The sequence below is a fragment of the Carettochelys insculpta genome, chromosome 2 (genome assembly GCF_033958435.1).
Source record: "Carettochelys insculpta isolate YL-2023 chromosome 2, ASM3395843v1, whole genome shotgun sequence".
NCBI classification, from domain to species: domain Eukaryota; kingdom Metazoa; phylum Chordata; order Testudines; family Carettochelyidae; genus Carettochelys; species Carettochelys insculpta.
In genome coordinates this window covers 207,688,035-207,713,743 of record NC_134138.1, presented here as the reverse complement: position 1 = coordinate 207,713,743, position 25,709 = coordinate 207,688,035, and the positions used below count along the sequence as shown (strand labels likewise).

The window sequence follows — 25,709 nt, the reverse complement described above, 5'->3', positions numbered from 1 at the left end:
AAGAGCTCATTTGAGTTGTGTAGCTTTCAGGCAGTTTGTCGACTTCAGAACACAGCAAGCAAGTGGTTCCTTGGCAAAGTTACATACACAGCACCAAGTGGGGGTTGGACAACAGCTAATTTTAAAATATCTTTAAAGCCTGGTGATTGCAAATTCCTGGGTATGAATAGGCTTTGGTTCTTACATGTGACAAACAGAAGACGGGCAGAGGAGGTTGGCTGAATGTGGAGGAAGGCAAGGGAGGGAGGCTTGTGGGGAGGCTCTCTGAATATGCAGTGGTGGGGGAGATTTTGAGGAGAGATGAGAGGGAGTAATGGGGCTCTGAGGAAGGAAATGGTAGGTGATGGTGATGAGAAGGAAATTGCAGAGCCTGGAGAAGTCTGGATGCAGGGAGGAAGGTGGGGATAGGGCTTTGTGGACCCGCGGGAGAGAACTAGGAGGTGGTAGAGGAGCTCTGGAATTTGCATTTCTGTGAGTGAATAGGATCCTGGACACGTGTTGACCTGAGGGTGAAGACTAGGGGGAGATAAGAGAACTTTGAAAGTGGCAGTTGTGGGAGCAGATGGGACCTTGGAGATGTGAGACTATCCCCCCTCTCTTTGGCTACACTACAGTGATCTGTCAGAAGAGACTTTCCGACAATACTTCTGTTGACAGATCATGGCCAGACATGAAAGCAGATCGCTCTGTTGATCTGTTGTGTTGACAGAGAGTGGCCAGACTGCCTGGCTGTTCTCTCCCAAGAATGGCTAACCAGATGGGGCTGCTCAGTGACCTGGAAGCCCTATCTGTCCCCTCGAGTACTCACATGACTTTTTTGTCAGCATCTCCTGTCTATAAAGGCATTCTGCCTTATGGGGGAGAGGCAGAAGTCTGTCAACAAAAGTGCTGAGTTCTGTCGACAGAACTCGGCATTTTTAGTATGGATGCTCCACGGGTTTTGTCGACCTAACTTTCTAGTGTAGACATAGTCTTTGAATTGAATCAGAAATGGATTAGGGAGTGTGTGGAGTTGGGCTCTTCCTGGTCAAACTGCCTTCACCCCATTCCCCAGGATGCTAAGAGGAGAAGGGAATTGTGGCTGTTCTGCTTAGCTCATCTCAGCGAGACAAAGATTCATCATTTCCCCGAGGCTGTAGCCCTCCCCTCACATCCAGTGCTCGTATTTTCAGGGAGGATCTGTCTCATTTTCAGTATGTTGAAGGGGGTTAGGGCCTGTTTATCTCTTGTGTGTGTGTGAGCAGATTTGTGTAGTTGAGATGAAGAGAGAGAGAGTCTGTTTTTCTGTCTGCTTCTGTCACAGAGTGTCTGCCTCACTGTGTCTGCCCCCGGAGTGGTCTTGCCTATGCAGGCAGCAGCGTGTGGGATGTGTGTGGCTATACACTAATAAAAGGCTCTGGCAATGGGGAGGGGTCCAGCAGCAAGGCCTTCTACAGTAAAAGGCTTTGGTGGGGGAAAGCTACCAGAGCTTTTTCCTGCTGCCTCCCCTTGCCAGTGCTTTTCACTGTAATGTATAGCTACGCAGACCGTATGCCTTCACTGCTGTGTCAACAAGACTGCTGCAGACGCACACTGTGGGGTAGGCATCCTCTGACACCCCCCCAGGTGGAGTCTTGAACTGTGGTGGGGAAAGGCTCCCGCAGTTGGTAGGCAGCAGGATACCACAGTGCCAAAAATAGTAGTGTAGACATAGAGGCACTGCTTGGGCATGTAGAGAGCGGTTTAGGGTGCATACCCTAGAGTTCTGGCATGTCTCTGCTAGTCTGACCTAAGCAGTGCCTCGCTGTCCACATCTGTCTTAAACTGTGGTCTGTGGAACATTGGTGTTCTGTGAACAACTCACAGGTGTGCAGCGAGCGTCTGACACTTTTTCGATATCATATACTGATGGCATATATTTTCCGTCGTTAAACCCAGATCCAGCATTACTTCTTCATTGTCATGATACCTGAATAAATTACTTCATTTTGTTTTTGTTGTTGTTTTTGCTCTGACAGTGTTTTTTTAAGAAGATTTTCATAGATATTGTGCATAAAAAGAATCCCATTGTTTGCTGTTCTGTGGTCTCAAAAAGTTTAAGAAACACTGGTCTACACTGCTTACACCTGTTCTACTTGGGCATGCGGTGTACATACTCTGTATGCTGCTGCAGGTGTGGACCTATTCAATGTGTGTCTGAAAGAGCAACACCCCATACAGCATTGCAAGCCCTATGACATATGTTTGTACTGCATGCGTGAGTTGAGTGTAATCCCACAGAGTGACTTACCTACCTTCCTTTCTTGTTTTTATTGCCGTAGGATTCAGAAAGAATTGGCTGACATCACCTTAGATCCGCCTCCCAATTGCAGGTTTGTTTTGATCCCACCTTCTGGTGGGGCGCAGTTGAGAGAGGAAATATGCTTTTCATTATTTGTAGATGTGTTTATATATACTAGATGTTGCAGAGTGATGGCCATTTAGATGACATAAAATAATCTCTTGAATGCTTGAATAATATAAAAATAAATCTCCTACAGAAGAAAGCCCAAGAGACATTATGTGTTTTGACATGAATTTTCTGTTTGTTTTGTTTTTTCATAATTGCATTAGAGTTTGTCACATTATCTCTGTGTGTGTTTCTGACAGTGGTCAATACAAGAGTGTGAAAATGTGCCTCTTTTTGGTTTTTCCTGGTTTATAAATCTAACGCTTGAATGCATTAATGTTTATTTATGTAAGAGTCCTGCCAAAAAAGCAGAAAATAGTCAAATCTGTGTGGGTTCTTTCCAGCTCTGACAGTTCTGTGCTAAGCAATACCATACAGTGGAGAAGGAAAATGTTAGTTCATCAGTCAGTATTTATGCACAGAAGACATGCATATGTTAGTTGATAAAATCGCACTTTGGGGTATGCTCTTGCCCTTTGTAGAATGGTTACTTAAGCTGTGTTTTAGGGATTTAAACAGTATGTTTAGTACCTGCAAAGGTTTGTGTTCATCACCTAGTTGCCCTGAACCCTGATGATTCCCCCTGGCATTTGGGAATGAAGTGTTATTGGCAATGTCTTTGGTTGTTCCCGTTAATTAAACAGGAAGGCTGCTTTCAACCTGGGCGCTCTCCTGTTTGGCGGCTGGAGTCTTGTTTCCAAAGACGTTCTTAAATTCTTTATCTGACCACGCTCTTTGGCTGCTTCTGAGCAAGGTCTGAAGCCATTTGATGTCAATGATAGCAGCAATTAAAAGAAAGCGCCCCTTAACATACATTTTAAAATCAGTCTCTCAGCTATTTAGAATGAACCTTTGCCCCTCCCCCCACTTTATGCTGCTCTTAGCTGGTGCACAGAGAGACAATAGCACAGGAGTTAAATGGAGAGGCCACATACAGCTTGTTCAAAACCACTGCCAAACATGCTAATCACTGCTAGTGAGGATGGGGAGGAGCATTTGAGTACATAGGGGTATAGGCTGAAAGGAGGCCTCCATATTGATTGAAAAAAATTAGTCCCACTCCTGTTGCTGAAGGATCAGCAAAAATACTGGGGAGGGGGGTTTACACAGAGGAAAAAAGTAAAACAGGTGATTGGGATATAGTAAATCTTTAAAGATTTTATTAATACATCTATTAACAGTGTTAGATAAGATGACTTTTTAAAACTCATCTAAGCAGTGCAATAGTATAATGGGTTGACGGGTGAAAAAGGTTTTTAATATACTGCTCAAGGTTGTGGTGCTTGGAAGATAACTAGGCACGGGTTCTGAGCCCTCTTCAGCCACTGCTGTATTGTTTTAATGGTACTAATGTGCCTGGAAGCTGTTCTAATGGGTGCCTAAAATTTTTCTATGTACCTAAGCCAGGTCACAGCCTTCAGGCAAACTGCATTGGAAATAATACCAAACTCTGAAACTGTTCCTATATGAAAAAGTTGGAGTAATTGGTGGGTGTGGGTTAACTACCAGATTACTTTGCCAAAATATTATATGGCTGTGGAGGTGTTTTTTACTTAAATAGTGCAGTCCATTGGGGGTAATACCGTCAAGACACAGTGCAAACAAATTTGCATTTGTAACGTGTGAGTCTTAATGAATGGTTTTAATGGGGAAAAGTAGTTGATAATGCAAGCAATACATTAATATTTAATCATATTATAGTTGCCAGCATCCTGCGTTCCTTGTGACCTTCAAATGAGTCTGAGTGGAGATTGACAGTTTTATCTAATAAATCATGTTGTAAAATTGGAATGAGTTAAGCCAACCTAAAATGTGTTAAGTGGTAAAACATGAACAATGGTTTTCTTATGAAACCAGGTGCTTTCGCATTGCCATTCATGCTTTAGAATTTAATATCTGGATTTTATAGTGAGAGTAAGTACAGTGTCTCTGTTTTTATACTTTGTGGTTAGTTTGGTTCAAACTGCTAAATGCCTTACACTTCCTGACATGCTTTGGGCTTGAGGCTGTATACAGCAAATTTGCTAAGCGTGGACAGATGCTGCTTTCCAGAACTGGTGCGAGGAGTTCCAGCTATCAAAATTATGTGGAGGGTTTACTTCCTGTGGAAGGGGGGAGACAGTCAATAGAGGTGGGGAGAAGCTTATGACACTGAAACTTTCTGGTTGCTGTGTAATGGTTAAGGCTGCAGTACTCTGCTCTGGGGAAGCCTGCATTGATATCATGACTTTCCATTATTCTTTCATGTACACTGGATATTAGGCTGTGAGAGAATGGTTTGAGAATGTAGTTTTAATTCTCTTGCCTTAGTAACTTTAAAAAGGTCTTTGTTTACCCTGTGTGGCCTCTGTCAGATAACGCATCCTCTCTGTGTCCTCTCTCCCATGCTTTGGCACTATCTTCCATATATTGCCCTGCCACTGGAACTGGGGTTCTTTTTTTCCTACATTCTTTCCTCCTTTAAATCTCTTCTCAGACTCCATGTATTGGAGGAGTCTTATTGGGTTATATTTTGAAAAGCACCAAAATTTGTTGACTTTCAAGTGGAGCTTAGGCTTCTATGTGTCTGTCACTTTAAAAAAAATAGGACATATGATCCTTAAGCACTTTTGAAAATTTTACCCATAGTCTCATTTAAAGAGAAAAAAATACTGCACACCTCTGAAGATTCACTTCTTCCTCAATCAGCCGCTCAGTCCTATCATTGTTGTCATCTTCCGAACTACCCCCAAACATCTCTCTGGGTCTGTCAGCTCCTTCTCATTGTCCTTGTCTTAATATGGAGCCTTACTGCAAGGTGCCCAGCACCTTCAACTCACATTGAAGTCCAGACGCATTGACTGTACTGAGCACTTCCAGAAGAAAAACAACATGCTGAAAACAAAAAAGCAGTCAAGTAGCACTTTAAAGACTAACAAAATAATTCATTAGGTGAGCTTTCGTGGGACAGACTCGCTTCTTCAGACCATAGCCATACCAGAACAGACTCAATATGGCTATGGTCTGAAGAAGTGGGTCTGTCCCACGAAAGCTCACCTAATAAATTATTTTGTTAGTCTTTAAAGTGCTACTTGACTGCTTTTTTGTTTTGATAGTATATAGGCTAGCACGGCTTACTCGCTGTTACTAATCAATGTGCTGAAAGAACCCCTTGTGGATGGGGACTCAATTGTTATTTATTTTGTAAACATGCCCATCCATGATGCCATTCACATGGGTGTTCATTAACTCAGTTTACAATTTAAAGCAAAATATCTGAAGAACAAATCAAGATTTTCAGTTTTGCAGGGTTGCATATATATGTTCAGACAAAAAAACTTGTACATGCTGATGATGTTCTAGCAATAGCACACTGAACAGAATTCACAGATATTCTCAGGTGGTGCTTGAGATATTAGTATTGTCTTATGTGGCAGAGTGTAGCTACAGACTTTGGCTAATTTTAAGTGAGCTCTGTATCTCATTCTTTGTACGCTAACATTTTATGTGAAATGATTGCAACAGGATGCTTAAAAGCTTTAATTTTCTTTTGTTCATTTATGGGATGTTTTGTCTTCTGACACCTGTGTAAAATGTGACGAGTGTAAAATCTGTGCTTTAATTGTAGATGTTTGGTGACATGAGAGCTACAGGCTGGTTAATGTGAAATTGAAATTAACTTCATGGCCTTTGAATATTGCACATTTGGATCCCAGTCATAATGACATTTTAGTGCTCTGTTTAAACATTTGCTTGTGTAAGAAAGTGAGTCATAATTTCTCAAGAGTGACCAAAGAAGACTGAGTGGAAGCTCTGGGCCACTCTTTTGTTTTTGTTTTTGTTTTTTGTTCCCTCATTTGTGTCTTGCTTGTACTGTCTTTGTGTACATTTACACATTCAAATGTGTTGTGGAAATTTGGTTCAGAGTTTGTCTTCAGTTGTTTCCACCATTCGTAATAAACGAGGCTTAACTGGATTTAATCACATTAATCAATATCTAAAGCTTTGGATGGATCCAAGTGATCAGATTTTTGAGGTTGTAAGAGGGCCATAATTAAAACTAAGTGCCATTTACACTTATCAGTGAGGTAGCCGTGTTAGTCTGTATCTCTGAGACCAACAAGAAGTCCTGTGGCATCTTATAGATGAACAGATATTTTAGATGCATCTGATGAAGCGGGTCTTTGCCCATGAAAGCTTGTGCTCCAGAACATCTGTTAGTCTATAAGGTGCCACAGGACTTCTTGTTGCCATTTACACTGTTGGTCTCAGACACTTATATGTCCTCTGCTGCAACAGTAGCTGAGTACTTCACAATCTTTAATATAGGTTTCCCTGGGAGGTATTTTCCCCCCATTTTCAGCAGGGGAACTGAGGCCCAGGTTGATTTTAGTGGTTCTTAGGAGCCTAAATAGCTTTATGGATCCAGACCTGAACAACTGAAGCCCAGGTTCTTTTAAATTATTTAGTTCCCATTCTGTTCAGCATTCTACTGGCTTAAACTCCTGAATGCCACGTTTGAAAATGTTATGCAGACTTCCAAGTCCCATTGAAGTTCGGTGAAAAATAGCCTCCTAAGTCAATTAGGTGTGACAATGGTGAACAGAGTCGTGCCTCGATAGCTTTTAAAAGCTGGAATTTACATGTCATGCCCAAGGTTACACAGGAAGAGTGTTCCAAAGAAGAGAATTGAAGTTGCATTTCCGAAGTCCCTGATGTGACTGCAGTATCCTCGACTTTGCTGTATTAAGTGCATATGTTTATTATTGTGGCCAGGATTGTATGTAATCTTCCTTGGGCAACAACAAGAAGTCTTGTGGCACCTGATAGTTTAACAGATATTTTGGAGCATAAGCTTTCGTGGGCAAAGACCTGCTTCGTCAGATGGGCAGAGACCTGCATCTCACTCCCTCTTGTCCAGCGATTTTACAGTTGCAAGCTCCATGATATATACTGCTTCCACAGCAAGCTAGCACCTTTCCAACCCCAAATCACAGCCCACATGTTATGTTCTACCCTTCTGGGTACAGATCCATCAGGCCCTTCCATTTTTCCCCACTCTCGAGACTGGTAGGTAGCAGTTAATGGGGAGACATTCATTGGATGGGGAGATATCACAATCACTAAAACTTCAGTTAAGCCTCCATGTTCTGACCCCCCACCAAATGTTTCCAAGGTATGAAATGTGGATAAAGTTTCTGGTCTAAAAGCCTTCTCTCTATCCACAGCACAGGTTTCTGAACAGACCAGGAAGAGTCAGGGGGCTGGTTGTAGTTGGGTTTTCAATATCTCATATTATTTTCTTTTGAAAAATGTTATGGCTTTAAAAGCAGAAAGGGAGTCTGATTCATCCTGAGTTAGCTACAGACCTGCAAGGGTTAGCCAAAATGCAAATAGAATAGCTGTTTGAGGTGTATCCCTCCTACTCATACCTCCCTACTCCAGCTCCTAATCCCCAGTCCAGGAAGGATCAAGTTACCTTCCCAGTGTATGCAAACATATACCTGAGGAGAAGGAAAGCTAGAGAGTCTGCAGCTGGAGGAGAATGACAGCTGAACTGAAGGTATCCCTTCAGTGCCTTCTTTAACGATCATTGTCAGTTTGGAAACGTCCTCTGGCATGGTGGTCAAAGCCTGAAGGGACATATGAATCTTTAGCACATCTGGCATGCAAATGCCTTACGACCCTGGCTACAAAAATGCTATTTGAGCACTTTTTCTGACTTTCAGATGACCTTGCAGATAAGAAACTGGTAGTGTTATCTCCTGCAAATATAAACAAATTTCTTTGTCTGACTAATTGGCTGAACAAGACGTAGAACTGAGCGGACTTGTAGACTCTAAATTTTTACGTTATTTTGGTTCTGAGTTCAGTTACATAACAACAACAAAAACTGCATTTGCTGTGCTTTCATGGTAAGCGATTGTACCACAGTACTTTTACAGAATAAATTGAAAAATGGTTTCTTTTTTTACATTGCAAATATTTGTCATCAAAATAAATTTAGTGAGCATTGTACACTTTATATTTTCTTAAAATAAATATATATGGAAAATATAGAAATATACAAAAATGGTAAGGTACGATGTAAATGGTATTCTGTTAATAGTACAATTAATTGTGATTCATTTTTTAACTTATTGATAGCCCTTCTGCATAGATAATGTCTGAAATCAGGATGGTAATGGCTTAACTGCCATCCAGAGAATAAATTTGTGCATTCTTGTAGGAGATTGGTTGACCACCTGAGTTGTACCCTGTTTGGGGACAGGGGGAGATGTGTGACCAATTTGATAGTTCCCTGAAATATTCTTGAAAGACCTTATTGTATTACTTTTATTTATTATTGCGATCTGGGAGAGATGTGACAGAGGTAAGACCTAGGAGTTCAAAAGACCATACTGAAAATATGCCAGACAAATACGAATTTTTGGGACAATAGTGTTAAGTGGATTTCCTGGGGAATACCTAGGGAGAAGTTAATATAAATTTTCCAATTCCCAGTTATACAAAAGCCCAGGCTTTTGATGCTGTGTCCTAAGGAAAGGGTAATTATCTGCTAATTGCCTGTAACCGAAGACCAAAATCTAAGGTGCAAGCTATGTAAAGAAACAGCTGATGTGTCCAACCATTGTTCTGGTTCTGGGTTTATGGTGAGTGAACTTGTAACCACAGGGAAACCCTACTTATGAGTTCTGAAGGACTAAAAGCTTCTATAGCCGTAGGCTGTCATTGGGGATGGTATCTGGAAAATGGAGCACATGTAGTGAGTCTTATTGTTGTTTACATGCCTTCTCTGTAATATTTTACATTCAGAAAAACAGTGCTTGCTTAAAAGGAGCTGTGTTATAACTTACAATAACTGTGGCAATATATGGCCATAGCCTTTGGAAAAAGAAGAGCACAGGCATTGAGTTACGTAGGCAGTCTGGCTTACAGGGGATATCTGAATGTCAGGCAGAATGCTGTGCAGTGTTAAAACCGCACTGAGGAAAGAGAGAGACACACATGGGTCAAGAGCTGTAATAGCTGGGAGCCAAAAATGTAAAGTAGGAACCTTTTGGTAGACCACAGTGGGGAAATAAAGGTGCAGTTGCCCTGAACGGTGACATCAGGGCTGTGTCTACACTATCCAAAAACTTCGAAATGGCCATGCAAATCTATGAGCAGATAGGAATAAGGGGACTTCGAAGTAGCCAGGGTCCTTTTGAAAAGGAGCCCCGTCTGGATGAGCCACGCGGCGGCAAGCTGCGTCAATTTTGAAGCGCCACGGCTGCCCGCATGCTAATGAGGTGCTGAATATGTATTTCAGCGCTTCATTAGTAGACTTCGAAATGGCCATTTCATTTTGAAGCTTTTGGATAGTGTAGACATAGCCCAGGTTAGCTTTTCAGCCAAGGGACAGGTACTTCAAGGTGGAGTTGTATACTTCTGCAGTGTTGGAGGAAGGTCTTTGCATTAGTGTAGTGGGATGTGAAATTACCCTGTTCAAACATTAGCTCATTCACCTTGCCTCTCTAATCTCCTGGGACCAATAAAGCTACAACTACACTGCACGTATATTTAAACCTGATCATTTATGCTATCTTTCCAGTCTGTGCCAAATACAAAAATGCTTATGACTTTGATTAAATAAAAATCTTTTCTATATCCAAACAAACAAAAACCAAACTTTGTTTTTTATATGGGTAGGTCCCATCCACGCAGGCAGTATAGTGCTGCAGCTTGTCTGCTGTAGTATGGACACTTCATATGATGGATTTTCCACCTCTGTAAGTCTACATCCCTGAGTAAGAGTAGGCTAGGTGAGTGCAAAAAAAGAAAAAAAATCATTGATTTTTTTAAATCAAGTTGTGGAAAAAGCTGAGACTGTCTAACTGCGCTTAGAGTGCACTTAATTTTGGAGTAAGCCCCATTGAACTCATTGGCACGTCTGCTTTTTGAGAAATGAGTAGAAGGGGGGTCTCATGGAAAAGCTGAGTTAAGCTGAAGTAAAATAGGGAAGACTTATGGCATCACCATTAAGGTCTGTGACCATGATGTTCCAAAATAAGGGGTATGTATTATATAAGATAAGTAAATGGCGCTCAGCAACAACGGGCAACTTTAGATGTCTCTTACTGCAGCCTTCTGTACTGTGTACTTGAGTGATATATTCTAGACCTAGTTAGCTAATGAAACAAGCCATAAGGATTAGCTAAGCTAAACCTTTATTTCTGTTAACATACAACATGGCAAACAGATTGGGAATTTACTTGTCAAATCACACTTATGCTAAAAGGAATTGAGAGAGTGTTGAAGAATAATGCATTGCAAAGCGAGTTCTTTAGGTTACTAACCAGTTGATCCACAACTAACCAGCCATATCCACAATTTTATTCATATTATTTTCTCCTAATAAGCAGTTTTCCTTCTGATGTTTCATCCTTGCAGCTAGTCCCTGCATCATCATCTTGCGCTGCTTACACTTGACACATTTTCCCTTTTTACCCAGGGAACAAATTTCTTCAAAATGTTCCCAGTTAAGAGTCTCCCTTATGCCCAGAAACCATGATGGTTTTCCTGTGGCAAAAGTGTGGGGGATTGTAGAAAGCTCTGTGTGTGCTGAATGTCTTTCTTTTTTCTTTCTTGTCTACTCCACTGTTCTTTTCTATGCTGCCTCTGTCCTTACTTACAATATTATTTCTCTGTTTTCAAGACAATTTCTTAACTATCTCCTGTGTCATGCATGTCCCGGGTCATCCACCACATAAGCACAGAACAAAAACAATCCTGTCCAGCTTATGTCTTTACATGTCCTACTTTTAGTCTGCTGAGAAACAGAAATTGAAAGCCTAAAATGTTCAAGAGCTGATGCTAATAGTTAGGCTGGACAGACTAGAGCAGGGGTCAGCAACCTTTCTGAGGTGGAGTGCTTGGACCTTTTGACCTCTACGTATGGTCTGAATGCTGGTGATACTTCGTAAAGTCACTAGAAGTCCTTCTTCACAGCTTCATTAATAAATTAAGATGCAGAACTTTACTGTTTAGGTGGTGGTTGGCAGCATTAGCTGTTCTTCTGTTAATCCACAGGCAGCATGGCTTTGAGCCATCTCCCCATTGCATGGAGGAGGAGGGGTAGGGCTGAGCTCTCGCCTTGTGTGATGATGAAAATTGACTCAAGTGCTACCCTTGGCACCTTGCCAGGGGTTGCTGACCCCTGGACTAGAGCCATTAATTCATTTTTATGAGACTGTAAGTGTGTGTGTAGCATGTTTGTGATGAAAAGTAATTGTAACTTATTTTTAATGAGAAATTTAGTATTTTTTAAATAAAATCAAAATCTATTCTTAATTTTTTTAAAATCATCTATTTGATCCACCATGACCATGTTTACAGTGGGGGTTATTTTGGCTTAAAGTGGACACCCTAGTTATGTCATCCTAACTTTTAAATGTGGACCAAGCCTTAAATAGGATGATTTTTTCACAGTTCTTAAATGTCTTTTAAGGTCCTCAGACTCTGATCTTTCTCAATGTCGAGTGCAAATACACTATTGGTATTTAAATAATAATGTCTTAGGTTATAGATGAATGGGAGGACCCTACAATTGTAGTTGGTAGGAAAGCAATGAAGAATCGTCACCATTTTCAAAACCCCGGAGTAAGGAATTTATGACCTCTGGTTTAGTGTGAAATCTGCAGAAAATATGTGGCTCAAAGCCAGTTTGAACTCTTGATTTTAATTAATTAATGAAGTTTGCTCAAAAGAGAGCTCCTGTTTTCACTAAAAGTTGTTTTTGTGTTGCTGAAGATACTGTGTGAATGTACTTTCTAAACATCTGTAACTTGGGTAAATGCTTTAGATATCTTGCTTTTAAGGGTAGTGCATTATGCAAGAACATACTGTAGTTGTTAAACCACAATATAGGGTTTGCATTTTCTGTATGTGTACACTTGAAAGTGATTCCTGAATGCAGATACCATCTCATGTACATTTTTTATTATTTTATTTTTTTTCAATTATCTGAACCGAAACTTAGAGCATTACATTTTTTATAAATAATATACGCTGAAATTTTTGTATACTTGGAAGTGCACAGATACCAGGATTTCATTCCTTTGTAAAAACTGCAAGTTGTGTTATGCATTTGTAACTTTGGAGGAGGTGGGGTGGGGAAGGTTGTGAATCGGACACAGGTTATATTAATTTAAAATATCCAGGTTGCAAAAGTGGTTTTCAGTACATGTTCTTCATTCCTCTAAAAGAGCAGTTCCCAACCTTTTTGAGATGGCAACTCATTTTAATAATTCAGTAAGACTTTGTGACCTAAGGCAATTCAAAACTGGCTGGGGGGAGGTTCTCCCCTGGGAAAAATATTTTTATTATCTTGATTCCTCCCTGCCCACTTAAAAACCTTGCAGCCCTAAACACCTCCCCGCCCCCCCAAATCTACCTCACATACCCTTGCTGCTGCCCCTTGCTGCTCCTTCACTGGGCCACCACTTCTGCCTCAGCGCAGCTCACGCCAGCCTTCCTACTCCCTTCCCCCACCAGCAGCACAGGGAGTTCCCTGCCCTGTCACACTGAAATGGGACCCAATTTAATTGCTTTAATGGACAGATTCCTCCTTCTGGCCATTAAACCAATTAAATTGAGTTCCATCTCTGCACGGTGGGGCAGGGAGTGGGAGCCAGAGGAGTAAGCAGCGGGAGCTGCAAGTGGCTACTTAAAGAGTCACATACGCTTAGAGCCTTCCAGCCGGTGACCCTTAGAAAATCTAATGGTGACCCATGTCTGTGCCTGACCCATACGTTGGGAATCCCTGCTCTAAAATATAAATATATTCTGTGTTAAATTTTCAAGTGTTGCAGAGCTGTGTGATCTTGGAAGATTATCTTTTGTGATATAAATTACCAGTGGGTTGTCATCCCCTGCCCCTCCTCACTCCCCACTGTTGGGCATATAATCCATAGAAAAATAATCCCTTCCTATTTAGAAACAGTGTATTTATTAATTTTAGTGATCCTTGACATCTGTTTGTGATCTGTCTTGCAAACTATGAAAAGAATGCAATTTATATACTTGGTAAATTGCAAGGTTCTGCAGAAATAGTAAACTCTTTCATATCTGGCATTCTATCATCTGGAATTATGAAATAACAGGCATTTTGCCATAAGTAAATTTTAGTTATGTTTTCCACAAGTACAACATAGTGAAAATAAACACAAATAAATACAACAAATACAGTAAAAGTAAATAGTGTATAGTACTACTGTTGGTAAATAAATTACTCTGCATACGGTTATGTTTGTTTATATCTAATCTTGGTTTTCTTTAGTGTTGTACATTGCTAGGTATACCTCTCTATTCTCCAGAATATTTGAATATCCAGCAATATTTGAATATCCTCCCAGTCCTGGGGCTGCCAGAGATGAAAGAGTTTACTGTATTCCCGCAAGCTAAGTCATCTGCTAGGTGTATTCAGACAAAAGAGGCAGAGGATCAGCTACGTTACTGTTGATTGATTAGTTAGTATTACGGGAATCCACATTTATGAGGACAGTGAACTGTTTTAATCAGCTCCCTTAAAAATTGGAAGCATTTTAATGGAAGAATTCTTGATAATCTATTGCAGTTGCTAGGCTGATCCTGTGGTAGAATTTGTTTGGAATATCCTGGCTCAGCAATTCCAAAATGAACTATACTCTGTGTTCTAGCATGCTAAATAACTAGAGTGCTGAATCTTGAGAGCCACTGTGAAAGGGTATCAAGGCTTAAGAACAGAGGGGATCGAACACCCTTCCCCTCCACACATTCACATACATCACTTAACTTTATTATTTGACTTCCTTCTTTGCTGTCCTTGGCAAATGCCAGACAATTATGTTGACTGGGCTACTTACATGTTTTACCCGGTGGGAATGCTAATATTTTGTCTAGGGTGAAGGAATCTGTGACCTTTAATTCTGTGTAATGGCATGTGTGTTCTAGTGTGTTGGGTTTCAGTATAGTACTCAGGCATGTTTTATTTTTTTTAATGTATAAATGGAGGGAGTGTCTTTTTAGAGGGGGAGAAGATACCTGTCATCCAAATATGCATGGTGCCTTGTGGAAGTAAAAGAAAACCTTGTAATTGCCCCTAAAGTTTTTACAGTCTAAATTCTTGATCTTGTGAACTCTGCATACAGGAGCAGACTGTAATTTGCCATCACTTCCCTCTTCATGGGGCACTGGGTGATTCAGGATTGGATAATCTTATAGGAAATCACTTGCCTCTAAGGATTTGTACCCAGGCCAGCTTGGCAGTGCTCTGAAAATCATTTCCATCAGCTGATGTATGGCTTATGTGAAAATAATTGGTGTCAGTACAGTTTAGCCAAATGTCTACATCACAAAACTTCCTGCAGTGTTGTCATCCTTGTGACATGGGGTTACTGTGAGAATGGAGATGGAACTAATCTTTACCAGTCAAAGTGGCCCCCTCAAGTTCAAGTCCCATTGGTGAGGTTGTGTATTGGGAGCTTGTGTTACCTCTCCTTTAGTGTACCTCTTTTGTGATTTTCATTCTCCTTTCATGCCAACACTGCACCTCTTGAAAGCATTGAGCTTACTGAAGAAAGAGGATGTGGGGAAACCAACTTCCTTATATGTTATAGATTAATATGAAATAAAGTTAAGGGGTATCATCACACTGGTCTGTATGCTTTATAATTTGAACTAAATAAGAGCTTGCGCTTATTTCTCAACAAAGATTTAATAGGTTACTTTTCATTCCTGACTGTATTACTTTTCAGAGTGGGCTACAGAACATTTTTTACTACATTGTGAAGTCCTATGTAAAAGCAGTCTCTGTCAAATATAGTATATTTTGGAATTCAGTATCTTGCTGATGTTCACAAGTATCAGTAGTTTGTAACGGGTGTGGCTGACATTAGCTCAGATTGCAAGGGTTTTACAATGTGGGTAGTTTACATTGTGCATGAAATATTAACTGATATTAGCAGCTAAACATCCCACAAATATGTATGCTTGAGTACCATGCACACAATGACAGATAAACACAGTTATATTCTTTGTGTAAAGCTGTCTCTACACTACAAAGTTTTGCCTACAGGAGAGGCCATCTGTCACAAAACTAGGGAATGTCCACACTACAAATGTGTTCTGTCTAGAATCTGTCGACAGAACACAACCTTTTTTTTCCCAGCAGAGTTCTGCCTTGAAAGTTTGAGGCATAGCGCCTCAGTAGACGGATTCTGTAGACAGAAAAATAGTGTAGGCGCTGCAGGGGGGCCCTCTGTCGACAGAGTGGGCTTCCAGTTCATCTAGCAGCCCAGTTCGCAGAGCTTCTGGTTGGATGTTCTGTTGACAGAAGGCTGGGCAGTCTGGCTGCTCTCTATGGGCAGAGGGCATCAACAGGGGGAGCCCCTGTTAGGTGTGGACCTGTTCTGCAGCCAGAGGTTCTGTTGGCAAAACTCTCTCAGTGGTGATTTCTGTAGACAGAACTTTGTAGTGTAGACCCAGCTTAAGTGTGCTTGGATGGGGAGAATTGTGGCCTGTAGCAGATACATTTGCCTGATAGTTGTTGCGTTTTTTCCCCCTTTTATTTTGCAACTAAAATTCTAGAGTGGGCTGAGGCAAAGTTTTGGCCATCCTTTTGTTTAAGAGAAAATCTAAGAAATCTTACATGGTTTGTAATTAAATTAATATTGCAAATTCCAGTTTTGAAACTCCTTTGGTCCAATTTTTTATTTTTTTTGAAGAAGAGTATTTTGGACCCCAAAAAATGGGTCATGATTCCCCAGTGCCTTGAACCTTTTATAGTCATTTATGTAGGTGCACAGTGTCATGCACTGCCTTTCTGACTTGGTCATGTTTCCACTTGTTTACCCAGGGTGTAATGCAGTGGAGAATCAGACCATGGTACACTTTAACATCTGCTGTCAAGATTCATCCTGATATTTGACATGTATTTTCTGTGTCTGGAGCTGCTGGATTCATTATAAAGCTCAGTGATACTGAATTGTTCCTTGCATTTTTAGAAGCTACAGTAGATGTAAGCTGCTGTGATTGCAGCCCAGTTGCCATAGGTAATTATCTCTAATATTTAATACTGCTTCTGCCATAGGTATCTGAACAAAACTTTTTACCATGTCAGCAAGTTCCCTGATTTGTAAAAAGGAAAGAAAGTTTAAAATATTGGTTTCTAGACTTCTGGAGAGAATCATACACTGGTTGAAAGGGAGATTAAACATAAATCTTGAAGGCAGAAAGTGTGTTTTTGTGGTAGAGAACTCAGTGAGGGGAAGTTGGGGAGAAAAAAGAAAACACTTCCCTGTATTGTGGATGCAAAGAGAATTTTGACAGACTTTTAGGATCAGAGAGATAGTGTTAGTTTGTATCTTCACAAAACAAAAAAGCAGTCCTGGAGCACTTTAAAGACTAACAGTGTAATTTATTAGACTTTTTGGAAACATAAGGAATGCTTCAGCTAAGTAATATTCTTTTTGCCAAAAAGAAAATGTCAGGTTAATGGTGCAAAGTGTTTTACCTGCAGATTGACTATTGCAATGGGAGTGCTAAAATGCTGATGTGGAAGTTGCATGTGAATGAGAGAGAAATATTTAGATGGACACCCTGAGGAAGTTTTAGTACATACTTTGGTATTCCTAACAAGTATAGAATCTGGCTGCTCTGAGAAATGGCCTATAAAGTGAAAAGAAATCACAGTATCTTTTAATTAAAGCAGCGCTTAACTGCTGCAGATGGGTTTGAAAGATTACTAAAATGCATGCAGTTGTAATAACATACAGTTTAAAAGCAGTTATATCAATATTCTAGTATATCATGAAGGCTCATTTCATCAGACGTTTGAGCTGTTAGGTTAACAGTATAATATTATACTTGCCCATTAATTATTTCTTGTGTGTCCTGGTAACCGTTTTAAGGCAAATACATTAGGTTAAGTATCAAAACAGTTACAACTGTAGTTTTTCACTTCAGTTTGTAAATGTGTTTTTGGAATCACAGAATACTAGAACTAGAAGAGATCTTGAGAGGTCATCCAGTCCAGTCCCTCTGCACTTGTGGCAGGACCAAATACCATCTAGACTATTTCTGACAGAAGTTTGTCTAACATGCTCTTTAAAAATCTGCAGTGGTGGAGGTGCCACAACATCCCTAGGATATTTATTGAATGATTAACCACCCTGACAGTTAGGAAGTTTTTCACAGTGTCCAACCTAAACTTCCCTTGCTGCAATTTACTTTCTCCTTATTGAAATTTCATCCCAGTTACCTCAGACCATTTATCCAGCTTGCACAGATTATTTTGAATTATAAGCCTATTCTCCAATGCACTTGCAACCCCTCCCAGTTTGGTAACAGCCACACACTTCTTAAGTGTACTCTGTATACCATTATTTAAATCATTGGTGAAAATGTTCCTCAGACTGAACTCTGCTGAACTCCATTCGCTGTGCCTTTCCAGCATGACTGTGAAACATTGCTCTCTACTCTCTGGGAACTGTTACCCAACCAGTTATGCACCCATTTTATAGTAATAACTTAAGCAATAAGAATTAGCTCGTGTTTTTGTAGGATAATTTTAATTTTGAGAACATACGGTTCTTTTATATTGTTTTGTTGACAGCAGCAGTGATATTAATTCCACTTAATTTGGAATAGTAAAACTAAGACCTAGAGAATTATTTGAACCAGTAAACAAACAAACATGGGCTAGGTTAATAATGAAATGTCCAAGAATAAACAAAAACTGGAAATGTCATGACCCTGGCCCCAGCTCTCGGGTGCATAAAAATGTTTTCTACTTGTTCTCCTGGCATTAGTCATAATTAAATGCAAAGGGATTGTCTTGATAGCCAAAGTTAAACCAGGGAAAACGCTCTACTGCCAGGATAGCACAGTATAAATAGGTCACTAAAGTTCTTCTTCGAGTGTCCCCGTGGGTGCTCCACATTAGGTGTCGGGCTCGCCCGGCGCCGCAGATCGGATCTTCCAAGCAGTTTCTGCCGGACCGCGCATGCGCCGGTGCGCGCCGCTCCCCCGCGCGCTCCCGGCCATGTGCGCGATCCGGTCCCCGCCAGTTCCTCTTAACCGCCGTCGGCTGCAGACGGAATCCAACTAGGCTAAGGCCAAGTAGTGTATTCAATGGCTTTATCTGTTTTTTCTTAAAGTTTTTCAGGCACTTAGGCTACTATAAGCTAGCCGGTTGTTATTTTGTAAAAAAAAAAAAAAAAAAAAAAAAAAACAACAACGAACAAGCTAGGAGAGGGACAGCTCAGCCAGTCCCAGTAACAAGCGCCGGAGGCCAGGAGCTAGGGCTATTAGCCCTCCGGCTAAGGCAGACCATCGGACGGGGAAAACGGCACAAAGAAGGTGCTAAGTACCCACTTAAAAACACAAAGACTCACCAACAATGTCCTCTTCAGGCTTTAAAAAAAAAAAAAAAAAAAAAAAATGCTGCTTCTTGACAAGGCCCTCCAGCCAGAAGTGCCGGAGCGGCCGCAGCAGGAGGGACCCTCCGGGGCCCTTAAAAGGAAAGCTGCCTCCCTCAGCCCATCAGCGCAGAAACGGAGGAAAGTATCTCCAGCCCGATCCCTGCCGGCAGCAACAGCGAGCGGGACGGGAGGAGCAAGCAGCCCCCAGCCGCAGCAACAGCTGATCGGCGGCGGCACGGAGAGCCACGTGGAAGCGGCTCAGCCTCCAATACTCAGCCAGCCGCCCCGCACCGCAGGCAGGGCGGCGGCTAAGCAAACGCCGGTACTGGCGGCACCGCAGGCAGCGGCACCGACCCCCGGGGAACCGGCGGTGCAGAGCGCGCAGGCACGCAGCCTGCCGGCACCGGAGGACACCGCACATGCGGCATCGCCCTCGAGCGTGCCGAGCTCGGTGCAGACGGGGCCGGAATCCCCTGTATGCTCCCCAGCCCGATCCCTGCCGGCAGCAACAGCGAGCGGGACGGGAGGAGCGAGCAGCCCCCAGCCGCAGCAACAGCTGATCAGCGGCGGCACGGAGAGCCACGTGGAAGCAGCTCAGCCTCCGATAATCAGCCAGCCGCCCCGCACCGCAGGCAGGGCGGCGGCTAAACAAGCGCTGGTACCAGCGGCACCGCAGGCAGCGGCACCGACCCCTGGGGAACCGGCGGTGCAGAGCGCGCAGGCACGTAGCCTGCCGGCACTGGAGGACACCGCACGTGCGGCACCGCCCTTGAGCGTGCCGAGCTCGGTGCGGACGCCGGAATGCCCTGTATGCCCCCCAGCCCGATCCCTGCCGGCAGCAACAACGAGCGGGACGGGAGGAGCGAGCAGCCCCCAGCCGCAGCAACAGCTGATCGGCGGCGGCACGGAGAGCCACGTGCAAGCGGCTCACCCTTCGATAATCAGCCAGCCGCCCCGCACCGCAGGCAGGGCGGCGGCTAAACAAGCGCCGGTACCACCGACCCCTGGAAAACTGGCGGTGCAGAGCGCGCAGGCACGCAGCCTGCCGGCACCGAAGGACACCGCACATGCGGCACCGACTTCGAGTGTGCCGAGCTCGGTGCGGACGTGGCCGGGATCCCCTGTATGTCAGGGGCGGAGTTACCTCCTCAAGGGAGGGGGAAGACTGCACACAAGAGGAGGCATTGCAGCCCCTCTCCGCACAGGGCTGTGTAGTTGCTTTCTCACAGCCCTCCGCTATGTTGCAGACTCCAACTAGAAGGCAGGGGTCCCCCCCCTCCTTGGCCTACCCAGAGCCCCCTTCTCCATTTCTGCAACCAGCCTCACCCTGGCTGGGACCACCTCCACCCTTCCTGGGATTTGAACCGCTGGACTATTAGGCAAAGTCGCTCTCTCCAGGGTCTCGACGGTCTCCCTCCCCCAGACGCAAAGGGTATGCACCAAGGGAGTGGTCTAGGTCACCTTCCCAAGACCAGTGCTTATACTGCCGTGGTCGCCCCTACCACGCAGGGCATAGACACCATCGGCAATCTACTAGGGAAAGATCCCTACGAACGATCTCGTACCCCCAAGGGCAATTGTGACCGGGGACAGAGACTTAAGCATCTCAGGGGGGACTGGTTATGGAACCCCGAGATTTTTCCTCGCACACCTCTAGTGAGAGGGTGTACCATCATCAGCAGGAACCGGAAGGGTCCAGAAAGACGTACCCCAGCGGTTCCTCGCTTTCCTCCCCGGATGAGGCTACGGCCCCGGGGGGCGTCCATCCTCCGGACGATCTCAAACAGTTCCAAGAGCTGTTTTACGAGGGTGGCCTTCACGCAAGGCTTCCAGACAGCAAAGGTGCAAGAGCAACACCATAAGCTCCTCAAAAATCTGAGACCTCCGGCCTCCTCCAAAATAGCAATACCGCTGATGACGCAATCTTGGAGCCTGCCACTATGATATGGCAGACTCCTGCGACTATTCCGCCTGTCCACAAAAGAGCGAAAAAAAAAAAAAAAAAAAACAAAAACTTCGTGCCCACGAAGGGCATGGAGTTCCTGTTCAGCCACCCACAACCAAATTCTTTGGTGGCGGAGTCGTCGCAACGTGGGGGAATAAACAAACATGCCAAAAAGCTAGAGCTGTTGGGCAGAAAGGTCTACTCCTCCTCCACGCTACTGTTGCCAATGGCAAATTACGCAGCGCATCTAGCGAACCATAATTTCAACAACCACATTAGGTTGACCTCCCTCATGGACTCGCTTCCAGAGGGCACGAAACCAGTGCTCAAGGCCATCATCCGACCATTTTATAACCAGTGGCAAAGGATCACCACAGACACATGGGTGCTGGAGATCATAGCCACGGGGTACGCCATCCCCTCCCAGTTGCTCCCACCGCCATGACCTCCACCCGGGGCCCCACCTCCAGGAGACCTCCCATGTAGCGAGGCTCAAGCAGGAGGTAGACCATCTCATGCTCGTAGGGGCAGTGGAAAGAGTGCCGGAGCAACTGCAAGGGAGAGGGTTCTACTCGAGGTACTTCCTCACGGGGAGGTCCATCTTAGATTTTCGAGGCCTCACCGGTACCTGCGCAAGCAGCGTTTTCGGATGATCACAAACGCCTCCATCCTTACGGCACTAGACGATGGAGATTGGTTCGCAGCCCTCGACTTACAAGGTCCTACCGTTTGGGCTCTCCTCAGCCCCCAGAGTCTTCACCAAGACCTTGGCAGTGGTGTCAGCCTACCTGCACAGACAGGGGGTATTTATATTCCAGTATCTGAATGACTGCCTACTCAAAGGGGCCTCAAAGGAGGAGGTACTACGCATAATATGTGTCACAGCAGGCACGTTCTCTTCGCTCGGCCTGCTTATCAATCTGACAAAATCAAAGACAGACCCCACACAGGACATAGAGTTCGTAGGGGCACGCATAAATTCTATTACAGCGAGGGCGTATCTACCAGAGACTCGCTTTCGGGCCATCGGCTCCCTCGCGCAAGGCTTCACCTTCAGCCCTATGGTGCCGGTTCTGACGTGCTTACAGCCGCTGGGCCACATGGCAGCAGCAACGTTTCGTACAACAGAACGCCAGGTTACACATGCGCAGCATGCAGCATTGGCTGGCGAGCGTATACAAACCGGCAGCACACACTGTTCACAGGATGGCGTCGCCCACAACGGAGGTGCGCAAATCCCTGCAATGGTGGGTAAACCCAGAGAACCTGCTAACAAGGGTACCCTTCCACCAACCACACGTATTGGTTTTTCTTACTACAGATGCCCCCCTCATAGGGTGGGGAGCACACATGGGCGAAGAGGTGACGCAAGGGCTGTGGTCCTCTATGGAGCAGTCACTGCACACAAATATACTGGAGCTCAAAGCAGTGTTCAACGCCTGCAGACACTTTCGACACCAACTGAAAGGCAAGGTAGTCGGGATCAGTACAGACGATACCTCCACCATGTTTTATATAAATCGGCAAGGAGGAGCTCGGTCCCGTGCCTTATGTGTAGAAGCAGTCCGGTTGTGGAACTGCTGCATCGCCAACAATGTAACCTTGAAAGCCTCGTACTTACCAGGCGCTCGCAATGTGAAGGCAGACCAGCTGAGCAGGCGTTTCGCACTCACGCACGAGTGGCAGATCCGTCCCGATCTGCTGCAACCGATTTTCCACGCATGGGGTTTTTCCCCAGATAGACCCTGTTTGCTACTCAGCACAACAAGAAGTGCCCACAATTCTGCTCCAGGGCAGGACTGGGACGGGGGTCCCTGAGGGATGCCTTCGCGATCTCATGGAGGGGCCCCCTGCTTTACGCTTTCCCTCCCACAGTGCTCATCCACAAAGTGTTGCAGAAAGCCAGGAGGGAAGGAACCTGAATGATCCCGATAGTCCCAACGTGGGATCGACAGCAATGGTTCCCCCTATTCCTGCGCGTGTCGGACCGGCCACCGAGGTCCCCTCCGGTGGCGCGGGATCTGCTCACGCAAGCCCAGGGGTCCATAGTGCATCCGCACCCCCAAAGCCTGCGACTACAAACGTGGTTAATCCATGGCTCAGCTCCCTAGAGAGCACATGTACGGAGGAAGTGCAGCAAGTCCTAGAAAGTAGCAGGAGGACTTCCACCAGGAAGACCTTCAAGCAGAAATAGACTCGCTTTACGGCATGGTGTTCTACCAAACAGCTAGCCCCCTTTCGGTGCCTATGGCTGTGATATTAGAGTATTTACTGGACCTCAAGAGAGGAGGACTCTCGCTATCCTCGTTTCAGGTCCACCTGGCCGCCATTTTGGTGTTCAGACACGAAGAGGAAGGGCACACGGTGTTCGCCCATCCCATGGTTACCAGGTTCTTCAAAGGGCTGGTAAGCCTATACCCCCCTCAGAAACCGCTTCCACCTCTGTGGAACTCGGACCTGGTGCTTAATGCGAAAAGGGGACCACCGTTTGAGCCTTTGGCCACGGTTTCCCTCCGCCTCCTTATGATGAAGACGACCTTTCTTCTCGCAATCACGTCAGCTCGCAGGGTGAGCGAGCTTGAGGCAGTTATGGCAACGCCGCCCTGCGCTGTTTTTCCAAGGAGGCGGTAACCATACGGCTGCATCCAGCCTTTGTTCCTAAAGTTTCTTTCTGAGTTTCATACTAACGAACCTATTGTTTACCCTTGTTTATCCAAAGCCTCATAACTCTAACAAAGAGGTGCGCCTACACCTCCTGGACGTGAGCAGGCGCTAGCTTTCTATATAGACAGGACCAAGTCCTTCTGGAGAACGGATAGGCTCCTAGTCTCTATCGCTCCCAAATCAAAAGGAGAATGTCTCTCTTCGCAGAGAATCTCTAAGCACATCGTATCTTGCATAAAAATGTGCTACAAACTCAAAAAGACTCCTTTACTGGCCACGCCCAGGGCTCATTCCACTAGGGCGGTGGCAGCATCAACAGTCTTTTTTCAAGGGCGTTGCGCTAAAAGACATTTGCAGAGTGGCGACCTGGTCATCCTGTGACACCTTCGCCAAACATTACGCCCTTCACAGGGTATTCCAAGAGGATACCCGTCTCTTGGCAGCGGTCCTCTCGGGGACAAGCTGCACATAATCCGATTACCCACCTCCTATCTTGGGTTACTGCTGGGTAGTCACCTAATGTGGAGCACCCACGGGGACACTCGAAGAAGAAAGAAAGGTTACTCACCGTAGTAACGGTGGTTCTTCGAGATGTGTCCCCGTGGGTGCTCCACTACCCGCCCATCCTCCCCGCTCCGGATCTCTGTTTAGTGTTTTGCAGGAGCATCCGAGGCGGTTGGTCAAGGAACTGGCGGGGACCGGATCGCGCACATGGCCGGGAGCGCGCGGGGGAGCGGCGCGCACCGGCGCATGCGCGGTCCGGCAGAAACTGCTTGGAAGATCCGATCTGCGGCGCCGGGCGAGCCCGACACCTAATGTGGAGCACCCACGGGGACACATCTCGAAGAACCACCGTTACTACGGTGAGTAACCTTTCTTTAGGTTGCTTGGGGACGGTTTTCTCACACCCTTGAACAAAGTAACTTACATCGATTTAAGCAGTACTGTGGACAAGCCCTGAGGAGCCAGTCATTTGATACTTGGGTAAGAGGATCCTCAAGTAATACAGAATTCCTCTAATAGCTACTGGAACATCCCATGGGGGGGCTGTTGATAGCAAGATAGCTTGTGCCCTGTGATTGATTGAGATATTCACTAACTCCAGGGCTCACACCCTCCCTTTAAGCACACTGAACTCTGCTCAGGTGCATACCAGAGTTTAGACCTCTAATACAACCTTCTAAATTTTATTTTGTATAGCACCTTTCATACCAATTGTGTCCATGCAGACTTGGGAGAAAATGAAACCAAGAGCTAATGATCAGAGAATGAGGGAGTTATAAGCCAGAAGGATGAGAGAGGTTTTCTGCTGGGATCTGAAATGAAAGTCAGTTACTGGGGTGGAGAGACACAGTAAAGCCATTTGGGATGGTGGGAGCCTAGGGGGGGCAGGGAGAGCTCTTGCAGCATTAAAGGTAAGATTGTATGCCGCAATATGGGTAGATGCTAGGGAGTAAGAGAGATGAGGTCCGTAAGGTAGGCTAAGTTAATTGTATCTTGGTTCCTGAAATGAATGGTGGCAGTAAGGATGGGGTGGTGGGGAATGAAAAGTAGACTTCTTTTCTTTCATCCCTGTCAATTTATGTTAGTTTTACTTTGTTGGCCATAGAACGAAGCAGAAGGAACAAGACATTATCCTGTATGGGGTAAGAATGTGAGTTGGAGAGGCCAAAAACACCCAGCAAGGGAGACTGTGAAGCAAACCAAGTCAGAAAGAGGGATATGCACAGGAAGATACTGGGGCAGAAAGAAGCAAGCGAAGAAGTCTGGAATGGAAAAAGAGGGGTGGCTCAGAACTTAGTAGACACCAGCTAGTTTAGGCCAGTACCAAAGACAGGCAGCTGAAGATGTGTGTGTGGATGCCCTGGAAAAGGTTAATAGAGCTTTCCCATCACAGGAGCAATGTCTCTCATGACTTGTTCCCTGCTCTTCATCCTCCTGGGGCCTTTCATCATATTTCCCCCTTGTGTCTGCTTTTTGTTACTTAGGTTTGTGCTGCCCTGTAACCTAGCATTGTGCATGTGTGTAATGATCTCCTTGTCCTCCTGTGCCAAGCACCCCCTTCTTAAACTCCACCTTTTAAAGCAATTTCTGCTCACTTCTCATCAGTCACTCTCTTAGCTTTACTTTCCTGAGGAGTTAATCTGGGTTTTTTTGCATATGAGCCTTGCCTTATTTACACTGTAAAGCAGGGATGGGCAATTACCCAGATCCAGTTCTCAACAGTTAGCCCTGGCAGGCCTCTGCCACT

The 25,709-nt window shown here is 44.6% G+C and overlaps 1 protein-coding gene across 7 annotated transcripts in view; it reads left to right on the top strand.

Annotated features, from left to right (window-relative positions):
* Positions 1-25,709, top strand: part of UBE2E1 (ubiquitin conjugating enzyme E2 E1) — a 75,017-nt gene that overhangs the window by 3,710 nt on the left and 45,598 nt on the right. For all 7 annotated transcript variants that reach the window (XM_074984470.1, XM_074984471.1, XM_074984473.1 and 4 more), the window contains exon 3: positions 2,301-2,351. In XM_074984470.1, the coding sequence (XP_074840571.1) occupies positions 2,301-2,351 (51 nt within the window). The remainder of the gene's footprint in view (positions 1-2,300; positions 2,352-25,709) is intronic.